Source organism: Sorex fumeus, unplaced genomic scaffold, assembly GCF_029834395.1.
Source record: "Sorex fumeus unplaced genomic scaffold, SorFum_2.1 ptg000006l, whole genome shotgun sequence".
Classification (NCBI taxonomy): Eukaryota; Metazoa; Chordata; class Mammalia; order Eulipotyphla; family Soricidae; genus Sorex; species Sorex fumeus.
Window position 1 is genome coordinate 27108900 of NW_026606063.1, and position 16048 is coordinate 27124947.

The following is a 16048-nucleotide window of genomic DNA, read 5'->3' on the forward strand; positions in this document are numbered from 1 at the left end:
TGACGTGGCAGGTGCCTGGTGGGCTGGGGGGTGAGGGGAGGGCAACAGGCTTCCCCCAGCCCCAGGTTCACCTCCTGGCCAAGGAAGAGCACAAGGGTGGGGGAGCCCGGCACCCCAGCACGCCACCGGTGGGGCAGTCTCGTCACATACTTCTGCAACAAAGAGGCCTCTAAGAAGCTGAGCAGAGAAAAAAACGAGAGAATTGGATTGGCCAATATACAGTGAATTTTGTAGATTCCTTCCCCCAAGTCACTGAGACACTATAGGGCAGTTAAATGACACAGGACACAGTCCAGTTTGCAAATCAAAACAGTTTTATGTGATTCAACAACAACAAAAAAAGGCTACATCACACATATTCATTTAAATAAGAAGTCTAGATCTGTTACATAAAACATAATTTTGAAACATTTCAAAATTTATTATTAAAATTACTTCAAAGGCTCAAAGTCAAAAAAGATCAAGCAAAACTGCTCAGGCAATAAAGTGCACTAGGGGTCTGCCATGGGCTCTGCACGGCAGCCGGCAGAGGGACCCCACACCCAAACTAGAAGCCACAAAGGGTTCTCAGGAGAGTATTTTTCAGACGGAAAATGTTTCCAACCTATGATCTTTCAATTGGCCAACAGGGCAAAACTTAGGCTGTTTACAGTTGGCATTTCTAAATCTAATCAGGAAATGGAAGTATAACTCAGAACAACTTTTAACACATCGAGTCTTTAGAAACAACACTGGCTCAAGAAAACTGAGTTCCATGTAACCAGCAACCAAATATTCAAAGCTTTGTATTATCCACCAGAACATCAGCAGGACTAACGTTATTTTGCATAATTAAATATCCTAATTAGGTGCCATTTTCCTGGCAAACACAATCAGAAATGTTTATGCAAATTTAGTAATATAGAAATGGGAGAGAAAGATTAGGTGATGGGAAAACAAACTATATACATTTAGTTAAGCTTATCTTGCAACTGTATTAAATCGTGAAAACCTTCTAAAATACAGACGGCAATTATAGACATGTATGACAATTAATCGACACTAAAGGGCAACTTAATAGACATGACGTAACATGCAGGTGAGGTTTGTATCAGACTAGACGGACCTGAACACAAATTCGATCTATTTAATTTTACTTCATTTTAGTCTTTTATTTTGGGGCCACACCCGGCGATGTTCAGGGCTTATTCCTGGCTCTCTACACAGCAATCACTCCTGGTGGTGTTTGAGGGACCATAGGGGGTACCAGGGACGATCTTGGGCTAGCCACAGGCGAGGCAAGCTCCTTACCTGCTGTACTATCTCGACCCCCAAGCCCCCAAATCCAATTTATGCAGTATTTCACTGGTTATTTTAATAAAGTAGAGGCCAGTAACTAAAAGGCAAAGCCAACACAGACTACACGGTCAAGACCGCGGCCGGCTCCCAAAGTGCTTGTTCCTGCCTCACACTCACAGGCCTGCCCCATCACCAGTCTCAGCAGTATCCCGTGCCCAGGTGGCACCCTGGTAAGCGAGGCCTGTGCCAAGAGGGCAGGCGGCAAGGTGGTGCCCCTCGCCTGTTATCCAGGAAGACTGCAAAATACCCCATTCTAAGCAATTCTCGACTGCTCAAAACTAGTTCCTTCTGATGAACTGACTGCTGGGCAGCGGGGCAACGTTGCTGCCCGCCAGCCTAACTGGCACTTGCCACGTAAAGTCTGACCAAAGCATGGAAACATGGAGCAGGACTGTCTGCAGGTATGTCCTACCTCAGCGAAGCCCAAGTTCTCCCAACAGCAAGGACGTACTGTTCTCTGAGAAGCCACTCTAACCACAGAATGTGATGGAAAAGGCCACAGCAAGAGGAGCCAACTGACAGAGCAATCAAGCCCGAGTGCTTATATGATTTTTTTTTTCTGGTGAATGAAGTACAAACAGGAAACTGAAAGGGATTTGCTCCCTGGAAAAGAAACGCTGCCCGCCTCGCCAGAGCACGGTCTGACTCTCAACGGCCTCCCTGCTCACTGGTCACCTAGCACATACTGAAGATCTCTTCCGGCGAGCGGCCCTCACGTGTCACACCACGGGCACAGGTGACTAGCTCCACTTCACTGGAATTCCTTGGGCTATCGCCTTGAAGGAATGGTCTGCCTGGAATTTCCTTGGAAAATGTTACGAAGAAGCTCACTACAAAGTTCCCACCCCACCCCACTTACTTCAAAGAGGCCCCTACTCAACCAGTTCTGATTCTAGAAAATTCTGAGCTCTAAAAGGCCTAATTAAAACTGTGTGATTTTTACTTTTCTGATTTAATATGCCAAGTTTACAAAAAGGTTATAAAAATGTTATTAACATTAAAACAAAGATTGTAAAATTACCTACCTAGAAATTGGTGATCTGAACACCAGCAATATAAATATTTTTTTTTTGCTATAAAACAGTATAAAAACCAGTACCCTGTTTCACTTCTACAAAACATGAATAGAAACATTGTAAAAATCCAGATTTTGTAAACTTTATTGCCAAAATGGTTATATGAATGCTGGTGATTTAGATTATCAATTTTCCCCCCATTTTCTTTAAAAAAAAATTTAAAAAAAAACAACAAAACTTCTGAAACTATAAACGATATTGAACAGGGTCCCAACGGAAAAGAACAAGTGAACATACTTTCATCAGAGCCAGCTCCCACTTTGCCTGAGCCCCCGAGATGAACGTTCCAGGAGAAGCGCGAGTTTGAGTCCCCGCAGAGCGGATCTGAGGTGGTTCAGGCAGAGGCAGGCGCACCCGCGCCCAGGCTGCCCGGCTTCTCGGCCGAGGCGATCCTGTTCAGTTTGCCGACCTCCGCCTGCCAGCCGGGAATCTTCTTGGTCGTCATGTGGCGCCGGGCATGCTTCGTCAGGTGGTCACTGCGCATGAAGCGCCGGTCACACACGGGGCAGGCGAACTTCTTCTCCCCTGTGTGAGTTCGGCGGTGGCGAGAGAGTTCATCCGACCGAGCAAATTTCTTATCACAGCCCTCCCAGCTACAGCTGAAAGGCTTCTCCCCTAAGAACGGAGAACACCACTTGTTAAAGAAAACACACACTCAGCATCCTACTGGACAGCCGTTTTACGTTACTTGAAGTGTTTACTCATCGGAATCTAAGAAAGGCCATCTTACTGTTCTGCAGGCTATCTGAAAGCAGAGCGATTTCTTCCTGCCATAGCTGAGATGTGGCACGTCAAGACGTATGGGATGTCAGGATGACTGTTCAGAACATACTCTGAGCACACCTGGTGGCACTCGGCACTAGGGGACAAACCCAGGGCTCTGGTGGGCAAACCTACACTCCAGCCTGTGGGGGTTCTGCCCGCAGTGCTTAAGGGACATGCAGTGCTGGGAACCAATCCCAGGCCCCTTGCATGCAGAGCCTGTGCTCAGTCTGCCAAGTTCGCTCTCCCGCCCCTAGAGATATTTTAAAATGAAAACAAACCTACTGTTGTTGTTTGGGGCAGGGGAACTATTCTCAAATGAAATGGTTCCTTCCCTTCTCAGGAAGCACATCCAAAAAAATAGAAGTCCCTACTTTGACACGTGAGACTTCTCAAAATCATTACCTCCACCGTCATGTTTTGTTGCAAGTGACAAGGCGGTTTAGACAAGGAACAGGCCCCTTCTAGGCCAACTGTGCCATTCTGCCCCAGAGCACCTGAGGCTCCTGGTCTCCCTTGAGCGCAGTGAGCTGTGGAGCCTTTCCCGCAGGGGGCACTGAAGCCCTGCTGGCCTTTCCGGCCAGACTGAGGCAATGAGAGGAAGATGTGCTGTTCCCTCTTCCATAGCCTAAAACTCTGAATCTTTTTTTTTTTCCACACCTGGTGATACTCAGGCCTTACTCCTATCTCTGAGTTAAGTGATCAATCCTGCGTGGAGCTTGGGGAACTATATGTGATACTAGGAGATGAATCCAGGTCAGCTGTGTGCAAGGCAAGTGCCCTACCCACTGTATAGCGCTCCGGCCCCAAGAAGTCCTGACTCCTGACAAGGCTGTGATCCTCCCAGACTGCTAAGGGGACTATGTTAAGAACTGTTACCATCACGTGGTCATCTTCTGAAGGGTTTATGACTAATTCACCCATCTTCGTGTATCTGAGCCCCCAAAAGGCAAATGATTCATCTGGTAGGTGGCAAATAAGTGATTCTGAATGAGTACTAAGGAGATACCAACAGAATATCCTGTTTTTCAAAACTGAAATAATAGGAAAACTCAAGATCACAACGGTCTTTTATGAACAGTCTAAAAAGCATTCTGAACTTCAGGATTTCAAGAGAAATCAGGAGGTATATATGAGGCTAACCAACCTGTTCCCGAGAGCCTCTGTCCACTGTCCATTCTGGACAGTGCACCAGGATGGCCAGGTGCTGGACAAAGATGAACACTCCTTTGTATTGGATTTATAAAGTGTTGGGCATGTTTTCAACATGTCACAAACATAGCTTCCACTCAGTTCCCCTTACTGTAGTAAAATTTTTTCCCACTAAAGATAACACTCAAGAATATGTCTTATGCATAGAAAGACTGCATTCACCTGGGGAACATAAAGTAACAAAATAGGAGACTAACACCCAAGAGTGGCCAAGATTAGTACCAGGAAGTTTCCTCCATGGTTTGGAGGCCAGCCATACATGCTAAGGGAAAAGGAGCCCAGACAGAGAAGGGAGCACCAAATAAAGAGTGTTGGGAGGATCCTCCCAGGATGGGAGAAGCATGATGAAAGTAGACTATAGACCAAACATGATTGCCACTCAATGCCTCTTTGGCAAACCACAACACCCAAAAGGAGAAAGAGAACAAAAGGGAATGCCCTGCCACAGAGGCAGGGTGGGATGGGGGGATGGGGGGTGGGAGGGATACTGGGACCCGTGGTGGTGGAAAATGGGCACTGGTTGAGGGATGGGTACTCGATCACTGTATAATTGAAACCCTAGCACAAAAATTTGTAAGTCTACAACCTCATGGTGTTTCACTAATAAAAATTTAAAAAAAATAAGAATGTATCTTATGAAAACTCCAGTTAAGTGTTTATAAGTGGCTTAAAAAATTGATTCTTGGGGGCCGGAGTGATAGTACAGAGGGTAAGGCGTTTGCCTTGCACGCTGCTGACCTGGGTTTGATTCCCGGCCGGCATCCCATCTGGTCTCCCAAGCAACACCAGGATTAAGTCCTGAGTGCAGAGCCAGGTCTGACCCCCAAAAATCTAAATAACAAAGAAAAAATTAAAGAAACTGATTCTTAATCTTAATGGCTGAATTCAAGTGTTTTGAGAAACTTGGAAGTGTTTACTGAATCACCCAATTCTGTAACTTCTGTGGGTTCTTGACTGGGGAACTGGTGGAACAGCCCAACTTCCATAATCTCTGTAGGGCTGTGTGACCGCAGTGGCTTAGGGACAAGTAGACCTTGCCTGATCAGGGGGCCCATCACACCGGGACTTCCACCCTGGCCAGCTTGCACACATACGGCAACCACTGACTATGTCAGACTCCCAGAGAGTAAAGCCAGTAAGAGTTGAGAGCAGACAGATATTGAAATTACTAAAACCAAAGTGGGAATATGGTGAGAAACAGAGAAAGCCGTTAGGGTCCAAGAAGGAGGAGATCAGGAAACACCAAAAACTCTGGGAAAGACTCCCTCAAGAGGGTCAATAAGTGGAAGAGAGAAGGTACAAACAGACACATTGCTCACAGGCAGCCGTGGGGCCTCATCCCTTGAAGCAGATAGCGACTCCTCAACGGAGAACAGAAGGTCCCCTTTTACCTAAGTCTAGACCCTGCTTCATACTGCAAGTGACATCTGTATAGCATGTGTATGAACTTCTGAAAGGTGAACTTACCAAGTAGACCATTAAATCAGACCTCTAAAAACCAAAGCAACAGAAAGAAAATCGCAAGAACAGGACTGCAAGAAAATATCTGAGAAATTCTCCCTTAATCCACCAACGCAGGAAGCATATTAGGCAGCACCCTCCGCCCTTCTCACTCTGCGGGTGGGCACCTGTCCTGCGTATGGTCCCCAGGCCAGTGCTAGGGCTGAGATGGCGAGCAGACCAGTGGGCCTACACCTGTGTACTGACACCAGCCCAAGGGCCAGAGATTGAAGACCACTCTATTATGCACCCCTTAGACTTTGGCTGGGCTAGAGCGATAGCACAGCAGTAGGGTGTTTGCCTTGCACGCAGCCAACATGGCCGACCCGAGTTCGATTCCTCCGCCCCCTCAGAGAGCCCGACAAGCTACCGAGAGTATCTCGCCCGCATGGCAGAGCCTGGCAAGCTCCCCGTGACGTATTCGATATGCCAAACACAGTAACAACAAAGTCTCCAATGGAGACGTTACTGGGCCCGCTCGAGCAAATCGATGAACAACTGGAGGACAGTGACAGCGACAGACTATGGCTAAATACCGGATCATCACTAAATTTTGTTTTTGTTCTGGGGTCACATTTGGTGGCGCTCAGGACTCACTCCTGGGGGGGCGGGGTCACACGGGGTCCCGGTGATTGAACCTGACTCGGCCATATACAAGGCAAATGCCCTGCTGTACTCTCGCCCTGGTCCCGCCACTAGATCAATTTAAGTTTAAGAAAAATATAAACTCTATCTCTCCCACTTGAAACGTGGTCACATTTCAAGCATGTTTGCCTAGCAATTATGCTGACAGAGAAATGTTTCTATCACTACAGAAATTCTGCAGGACAAGCTGATCGAAACAATAAGAAGCCACTAAGTTGTTGCAATTTCTGAGGAGACCTCTGCCCGTAATAAACTTAAGTTAAATATTAAGATACGAAGGAATGCCAACACAAATATTCTAAAAATGCAAAGGACGAATGAGATGCAAAGAGGCGGGGCGTCACAAGAGTGCCGCTGTACAGAGGATCACATCACAAAACGATACTGTACTTTATCTCTGGGCTGAGCAGATGGCAAGCTACAAAAAAAAAAATCACTGACGGTTGTACTGTTAATCCCAATCACTGCACGACTACAGAGGCCTCTAAGAATCGAAGAAAAATGACCATATTTACACCTTCCCCGGTGGTTCTCCTGCTTCCCCCTCGGGTCCAAAGGCAGCTCCAGTACTTCCCAAGCATAAGCTGGAACATTCCCCAAGCCATACCTGCCCCCTACTCACCCGTGTGAGTGCGGAGATGAGCCTTGAGGTGGGAACTTTTGAAGTACGTTTTCCGACAGCCTGGGAAGTTGCACACATAGTTCCTTCTTCTGGAAAAGTCTACTTGAGGGGCACAGTTTTGACTGGAGGCAATGAACACTGGTGCAGGCGCTAGGGGCAGCAACTTGGGGCTCCCGACAGCCATCAGGGCCGATGGGCAGGCGGCGGGCGGGGGGAGGGCTCCGGGGGACAGCACCAGCATCACGGCTCCCTGAGGCACAGAGGGGCCCACCACCACCGGCTGGGGCAGGATGGGCTTGGCAGTCCCCGCTGACACTTGGGGAGGAGGCTTCAAAACAGCTGATAACAGGCCATTTTGTCCAGTCACAGGGATCATTTGGCAAAGGACAGGAGGGTTGGGGACAGGGACAGAAATCAGAGGAGCGGCCTTCCCGGGCAAGTCACTTTCGGAATTCTTTGGTGAGCAGGTTTTGACTGCGAGAGGCCACCCTAGCTGGTGGCCGCTGTCAGCAGGGACCAGGCCACCAGACTTGTGCAAACAGGGCTGACAGGACACCAAGTCCGCAGCAAGCACATTGTCCATGAGGGGTGCGTCCTGCAGAGCTTCTGTAGGTCCCAGAAACCGTGTTTTCCCTTCTCTGCTGTCTGACTGTCCGTGGTCTGGAGCCTGGGCAGTAGGAATGTGGGCGGGAGGGTTCCCCGTAGTATGGCAGATGACACTTGTCACTGTGGCCCCGCAGGTGGGGCCCACGGCTGGCTCCCGTGGCTCCGGCTTCACAGCAGGCAGGCCCTTCTCCGCCCTCCTGCTCTGCATGTTAGCTGGCCCACTGGGGGCTGAGGGCGTGGCTACGATCAAGCGTGCTTTGGAATCAGTTATCTGGGAAGTGACAAGTGTTCCCATCGAAGGATCCATGAGGTCAGGGCTCTGGGGAGGAGTCATGCACTTAAAAAAAGAAAAGTTCTGTGTGAAAAGGTTGCCTGGGTTAATCTGTACCTTTTGCAAGAGGGGAGGGTTTGGGTCACACCAGCAGTACTCAGGGCTTACTCCTGGTGGGACTGGGAGGACCATATGGGGTCTGGGAATGGAACCACAGCCGGCCGAGCGCAAGGCAACTCTGGCATGCTCTCTGCAGCTTCAAAGGCAAGTGTTTTATATGGACCGTGTCAGGAACGTGCATATCATCCTGCGCAGGGACAAGACCAATCTTCTCTGTATGGCACCAATTTTAGTACGTGAACTGCCGAAGCAAACACGAAGGTAATTCTGTTGCTGGGAGAGGCGGCTAGGGCCAAACTTGGTGATGCTCAAAGATCACTCCTGGTGACAAATGCCCAGGAGGCCATAAGCAGTACCAGAGCTGAGCTGGTGCTAAATAAAATTTCAAAAGGGACTTATTTTGATCTGCTGCTTTAAGAAGATCTAGAAAATACTGCTCCAAGCCTGCTCCTAGGAACACCCACGAAGTTCAAGGACGTACGAGGTACTTGATTCTAGTCCTGCTGCTGGGCCCATCCATTAGCACCGATATGCGCTGCTCTGGGCCCACACACCTACTGAGATGAGCAATTTTAGCATCAAGATTACAAAAGAGGGGCTGGAGCGATAGCACAGCGGGTAGGGCGTTTGCCTTACATGCAGCCGACCCAGGTTTGATTCCCAGCATCCTATATGATCCCATATGGTCCTCCGAGCCCCATCAGGAGTAATTCCTGAGTGCAAAGTCAGGAGTAACCCCTGAGCACTGCCAGGTATGACCCAAAAAGGGGAAAAAAAAAAAGACTACAAAAGAAAGGAATAATATTACGTTGAAAATGAGAGCTTTTCACAACAATTTTTGATTCTCAAATGATTAAAAATTAAATTTGAGGGATATATGCTAAATGCATGGTAGAATTTGTGAGAACCATCTCTGAAAGGCCAAGCTCTGATCGGCAGTTTTGTTCGAATTAAAGTTCACCGTGTCCTGCTCCCCAGCAACCCCCTGGTCTTTCTACCCTCCTGGTGAAAGGGCTCAATGGGCAATCATTTGGGGGGTGAGGCCAGGCACACTGCTTCTCTGATCTACGCCACACCCCTCACTTGTTGGTTACTGTATTCTGCTTCCAGTGTAAGCTTCTAGTTCAGACTAACTGTTATTTTTGCCAGCAACTGAAAGCTCTCTAACTTTCCCCACCGAGAACAATTTTCCCCAGCAATTTTATAACTATAAAAATGTTAAGGAAACAAGAAGTGTTTGCTCAAAAACTCACAAAAGTAAGCTGCATGCCACAGAGAGACAGAGGCCAGTAATTTCAGTCCAACTAAGCCTGGTGCCAGAGCACATGACTTTTTTGCTTGCCATTCACACACCCTGACCCTGTCCTGTCCTGAATCATCGGGGTAATGGCAAAGTTCCACTCCTCCATCCTCCTCAACAAAGCCTGTCGCTCTCACCCAGTCGACTTTCGCTCTTGAAGTGCATTTTTGGAGAAATGAAAGTGTGGAGCACAGCCACAGTCAGCTACGCTCTAAGTTAGGACTTATTCCTAACAAGGCTCAGGGGAGACCATCTGGAGTACTAGGATCAAAACTGTGTTGACCACTTTGCAAGGCCAGTGTCCAGCCTGCTGTACGATCCCTCTGGCCCGTGAAATGCCTATTTATAAGAGGAAAAAGCAAGTGTTCACCAACAGTACCTGGACAAGGGGAGGGTATGAAAGAGTTTGCCTGCATTCCAACTAATCTACACAGCTATCTAGGGGCTTGGGCCACATGGACAGTACTCAGGTGTCCCTCCTGGTGATACTGGGGATGAAACCGGGGAAGGCAAGTGAGCAAGGCAAATGCCTTACCCTCTGGGCTCTCTGGGCCTCTCTACGACACAAGTACCCCTCTCCTGCACCCTCTTACCAGAGTTGATAGAGAATGGAAGTCCTTTGGTAGCTCGGCTGCTGCTGCATCCACGTGCCCACCAGTGGGGACATCCCCAGAGTCGGAGACCGGAGTGAGGGGTCGGATCCTTAAGAGCTCAGTCTTTTGGGCTCTTTGACCCCAGGAGCTCATGCAAACAAGGGCCTCAACAGCCTCAATGTCGGTCTGCTCCAAGATACTGCAGGTAGACCTTTCGCTGTCATGCCGCTTCCTCTCCAGAATGGACTCACATATGTCCATGATCTCCACCTAGAGGCAACATGACAGGGCCTCTCAATCCCAGCCAACACAGTGACAGGAACCCAGATGGGCAGTGGATCATCATCCACTCCAGGGACTCACAGGAAACGCCCCCCCCCTTCACCCCATGCAGGATGTGCTCTGTGCTCTAGTAAAAGACAACCTCAGTGCCGGTGTGAGAAGGAGGGAGAAGGGCTGGACTTGGCTGGGAAGTGGTATGCACAGAAAGCCTGTTCCTTTTTTTGTTTTTAGGTCACACCTGGTTGTGCTCAAGGTTCACTCCTGGTGGGGGATCAGGGGACCAAACGGGGTGCTTTAGCTCAAACTCTGGTCAGCAGCCTACAGTAAAAGGTAAAGGTAAAGGCCCTCCCGTTGATCATCGATTTGCTCGAGCGGGCCCAGTAACGTCTCCATTGGAGACCTTGTTGTTACTGTGTCTGGCATATCGAATACTCTCGGTAGCTTGCCGGGCTCTCCGAGAGGGGCGGAGGAATCGAACTCGGGTCGGCCATGTTGGCTGCATGCAAGGCAGACGCCCTACCCGCTGTGCTATCGCTCCAGCCCTACAGTACAAGTGCCCAAACCACTGTATCTTTCTGGTTCAGAAAATGGATTCTTCAACGAGGTTATGAAATTCACGCTTCCTTCAGTAAATAATTTACAGAACTTCAATTCTAGAGGTGCAAGCTAGAGTTGCTAGTGTCCTACTCTCTCTGGGGACACTGGCTCTTAGCCATCTGGGAGGCTGCCACAAAGCACTAGGGACAGCACACCAGAGGGCTTCTCAAGTTTGGTGAAAGTCAGGGGTCTCCTAATCACCCCCTACCCTCACCCCCATCCCTTGCAGCACTTGTGCTAATCTGAGGCTGTTCCCCAAACTCAGAACACAAAGCCACTGCCCACAGCACCAGGCGTCTGGTGAGTGGGGAAGCATAACAATTTGGTTTTGGGCCACACTGGACAAGTGCTCAGGGATTATTTCTGCTCTGTGCTCAGGGAGTCCTTATGTGGTGCTAGAGTGGCAGCATGTTTAAGGTCCTCCCTGGTCCAGAACACTGATTTCTTCCTGGTGCATCACCCCCTCTTGATCTTACAGAGATGGGGTAAGCAACTGGAACGAACCATCTCTCCTTAAATGTTACTTTATTTTTGGGTTTGGGGCCACGCCTGGTGGTACTCAGACATTACCCCTTGCTCTGCACTTAGGGCTCACTCCTGGCAGTGCTCGGTGGACCAAACCCTAGTCGGCCACGTGCAAGGCAAATGCCCTATCCACTGTACTACTGTGCCAGGCCCCCAAAGATAGCTTTAGAGCACTTAGAGAACCATGCTTTCACACAGTGTTCATTAGCACAGAACCCCGTCCTGCTCAGGCAGCACTCCCTGGTCCTCATTAGGCAGGTAACAAAGGTCTGACAGTTTCCGGCCCAGGGAACTGTGAGGTCACAGAACACTGCCTGATCTGTCTAGAGCCAGGTGGGGTCACAGCGCTTTGACTTCAGCAATGGGGTGGGAGGGAAGGGAAGGTTCTGGAACCTCTCCCACAGCAGCTGTGGCCCTCAGGTACTGGAGGACATACCCCCTCCACTTCAAGGCCAAGAGCTGCCCACCAGCTCTGCCACATGCCTGTCCGGCCAGTCCTCGCAACTTCCAGGGCCAGTCTCCTGCGCCTCGCATCCTGGCCAGCTTTAGCCCCGCCCCCTATCAGCTTTAGCTCGGCCCCGCCCCCAGCGGCCTTCCCGCCACCTTTAGCTCCGCCCCCGTCCCGCCCCGCCCCAGCGGCAACTGCTCGCTCCCTGCTTACGGCCTTCCCGCCAGCTTTAGCCCCGCCCCTACCCCGCCCCACTATGACCCCGCCCTCAGCGGCTCCGGCCCGGTTCGCTGCGTGCGGCCTTCCCGCCAGCTTTGGCCCCGCCCCTGCCACGCCCCCCAAGCCTCTGCCTAGTTCCCTGCGCGCACCTTCCCGCCAGCCTTGGCCCCGCCCCCGGCCCGCCCTGGCCCCGCCCACGTAGGTTTCTGCCCGAAGCCCCCCGCGTGCGGCCTTGCCACCCGCCTTGGCCGCGCCACGGCGTTCTTACGAGGCTCTCCCGGTCGCCGGCGCCCCCGGAGCTCCTGCGCCCCCCGTGTTCCCGGCGGTCGCGCCGCCCCGCCCAACGGCCGCCTTCTCCCGGGGCCTGGTGACGTCATGGCTGGAAATAGCCCCGCGCCGGGGCCGGCGGGGAGGGGCGCGGCGAAAGCGCGAGACAAAGCTGCACGTACGGCGGTGGGGCGGCCCGGGGCACACGCCCCCTCCCCGCCCCCGCGCCGCAACCTCCCCTCCCCGCTCGGAGGATCGCCCCGGACCCTGGCCAGACAGCCGCAGCAGGGTCCCTCCTGCGCCGCCGACCACCACCCTCCCCAGCCCGCACCCCCTTTCCCTTTCTCCGCGCCCCGGCCTCGCTCAGACGGTGCATCCGAGCCTCGCCCCTCGCCGAGACCGGCGGCTACTCACCGCGCGCGCGTCGCCCGGGCCCGCAGAACCCGGCGTGTGCATAGTGCCAACGGCCTGGAGGCCACCCAGCGGCCCCGGGGCGGGAGCTCGGTGCGCGGCGGGCGGCGGCGGCGGCGACCCGGAGCTTCAGCGACCGGCGCGCGCCTCCGCCCGCCCGCGCGGCTGTGCCCCGGCGCGGCCCTCGCGGCGCGGGAGGGCGGGGCGGCCGCGGAGGGAGCGGCCGCGGGGGCGGGGCGCGGAGGCAAACCAAAATACACCGCGCCCCGCCTGGGCGGGGCCGGAAGCCCATCCGCCAATCCGCGTGCGGCCTGCGCGCGGCCGGCCAATGGGCGCCGCGGGGAGCCGCGTGATAGGAGCCTGGCCGCGGCGTGATCAGGCCGGGCGGGCTGCGGCACGTGTTTGGGGCCGGGCTAGGGGGCGGGGCCTGAAGGGGGGGGTTGCTGGAAAGTAGGGGAAAGGTCCCGGCGGCGGCTCGGCGGCGACGCTGCGGCGGGCGCGCGGGCGCGGTGGGGGCGGTGCGTCTGTCGCCGGGGATGTCCCCGAGGCGGGAGTGGGCTGGGAAGGAGGAGGACCCGATGGATTAAAGGGGCCTCCAGCAGTCTGCAAGAACGCAGACCCCAGGCGAGTGGATCCATGCAGTGGAAGGGATTTCTGAAGGCCCCAACCGTATTTTCTTGCTTATTTTCGATTTTTTTCCCGAATATACCTTTTTTGGCTGTTAGGAGTTTTTCGCCGGCCAGAAAGAGTGGACGGCTGGCAGATCGGAGTGTTTCGTGTAGCTCCTAGCAGTAGATGCAGGTGACATTCCTTACTGCAGGGCCAGCTTCTAGGCTCCGATCTGCGACGGACTCTCTTCCCAAGCACTTCCGGTGGGGAGTTGAGATTGGTAATCTCCAAAAATACAGCATGGTGATTATTCCCCCACCTCTGTGGAAGAGTCACCATCCCTGCCCGGGAGATCCTCAGGCCTGCATGAGAGGATCTCACAGATGCCTCAGTCACACCTTATTTTCCCTTTTACCTGGACTGCGTGCTTCTCTGGGTGTGGTTTGTTCACTTACATAACTCCGGGTTCTTGGAGAGCAGGGATCAGGTTTATTTACACCCACCTGAAATCTTGGGACAATCCTTCATTCATTCTGGCAGCACCCCACCCCGTATTGCTGAGTTTGGGTATAGGTTGGTGCAGCAATGTGCAGAATTTCTGCAGTGAGAAATCTTCTTCACATGAAAACCCAGGGTAGGTGATCCGGGCACCTTGGAGGTTGTACTTTGAGCTAGATAAGTCCTGCCCCCACAGAAGTGACCCCAAGAGGGGACAGGGCTGTCCCTCATTCAGATGAGATAAGGGAGGAAAATTATAGCGTCTTCCTTCCTGAACTATCTCCCTGCCCCAGTCTCAGTTTCTTAAGAATGGAGTTTGCAGAACGGAGATGATTAGCTCTGGGATTTGAATCAGTCCTGAGTGCTCATCCCATGCCTTAGGGCCTATCATTTATTCAAATATCATTTATTTGTGCTATGTTCCTGCCTGGTTGGCTAAGGTAGGGGAACAGATGGGCCTCTGGTTTCCCTCAATTCCTTTTTTCCTCCAGCCTTCAGGGCACTTTCCTGATTGTGCCTTTTCCTCCCAAACCTGTCCAGTTTTAGGGGATGTCTTAATTCACAGCAACCCTCCAGCACTGGGCTCACTAGAGGCAAATGTAACATTGGTTGAATGAGTGAACAAAGGTCAGCAAAGAGAAGATACAGACACCTCCAATTCTGTGTTCTTGTCACCACAGCCATCCTCTACTCACTGGGTTTCAGGCCCCTGTAAATGTTCCACCAGATACCCTGTTCCTTCCTCCAGAGATCTGAGCATCACCTTGGGTCCTTCCCCTTCCTGTGCTCGCTTCCTTCTGCCAGTTACTTTGTGAGTTTTGGAAGAGCTTGATTGGGGATACTCAGAAGGGGAGCCTGCCCTGGGCAGGAAGAAGGCTGGGGGTGGAGGATGGGGGTGGGGGGTGTCTGGAGAGGAGGGAAGCCCAAGAATTTACGGATATCCACTTCTGGGATTAGAAGGCAGAACCATCCGCCGAGGAGCTCTGGTGAGACAAGGGTACTTTGGAAAAGACTCAGAAATCACCCTGGAGACTTATGCCCTGGCCCTTGTCCTGTCCTCCCTCCTGGTATTAAAATGCAGGTTTGCCGGAACTGGACCAAGCCCAGACACAATAGGACTCACCTTTGACTGACTCTTCGCTGGATTCGTTTTGTTTTGCTTTTTTGGTTGGGAGGTTTGGGCCACACTCAGCAGAGCTCAGTGGTTACTCCTGATTCTGTGCTCAGGAGGTCTCTCTTGGTGTTGCTGTCCAGCGGTGGGGGTGGAGTTTGTGGGGCAGGAATCAGCTGCCTGCAAGGCAAGAGTCTTCCTTCCTGAACTATCTCCCTGCCCCAGTTTCAGTTTCTTAAGAATGGAGTTTGCAGAATGGAGTTGATTAGCTCTGGGATTTCAATCAGTTCTGAGTGCTCATCCCGTGAATTTCCATGGTTTTGTTATGCATGAGCAGATTAAGATCAATATTGAATTGGTTTAGGTAGTGAAGCATGCTTTAAGGCCTATCATTTAGTCAGAAATTATCGTTTTCTAATTCCTTCTTGTAAGACTGTCCAGTCGTTGGGTAGAAATGGTGGTAGCATATGGTCCATATGGCCCAACTAAAAATAAAACACCCCAACGCCATGGCAGCCTCTTCTAATTTGGTTTGTTTGAAGGTGTTGCAGTTATAGAAACAGAACTGGATACTTACTGTGGTGGGCTGGGGAGAGCACAGAGAATGGGGAGGACCTGAGGCAATGGTGGGGGGAAGCTGACACCCTGGAGGAGTGGTTGTTTTTTGTTTTCTTAGCTTTTTAATTGAATCACTGTGAGATAGACCCTTATAAAGCTGTTCATGATTGGATTTCAGTCATACAGTATTCCAACACCCATCCCTCCACCAGTGTACATTTCCCAGTACCAATGTCCCCAGGTTCCTTCCCATCACCTCCCACCCCCTGCCTGCTTCTATGGCAGGCACTTCTCTCTCTCTCTCTCTCTCTCTCTCTCTCTCTCTCTCTCTCTCTCTCTCTCTCTCTCTCCTCCTTTTGGGCAATGTGGTTTACAGTATTGAGACTGAAAGGTTATTAAGGTTATCCCTTTACCTACTTTTAACACTCAGTTTTGTTTTGTTTTGTTTTTTTCTTTTTGAGTCACACCCAGCAATGCT

At 51.6% G+C, this 16048-nt stretch overlaps 1 protein-coding gene and 1 non-coding gene across 2 annotated transcripts; both read right to left on the reverse strand.

Annotated features, from left to right (window-relative positions):
- Positions 1-1865: 1865 nt before the first annotated feature.
- KLF11 (KLF transcription factor 11) lies at positions 1866-12969 on the reverse strand. The gene is made up of 4 exons (XM_056125839.1): positions 12798-12969; positions 10046-10315; positions 7156-8098; positions 1866-3029 (listed from the first exon to the last, which is right to left on the reverse strand). The coding sequence occupies exons 1-4, from the start codon at positions 12837-12839 to the stop codon at positions 2749-2751; spliced, it is 1536 nt and encodes a 511-aa protein (XP_055981814.1). The 5' UTR covers positions 12840-12969; the 3' UTR covers positions 1866-2748.
- LOC130038196 (U6 spliceosomal RNA) lies at positions 8304-8407 on the reverse strand. The gene has a single exon (XR_008794614.1). It is a non-coding gene; the product is annotated as a U6 spliceosomal RNA (small nuclear RNA).
- Positions 12970-16048: the final 3079 nt, after the last annotated feature.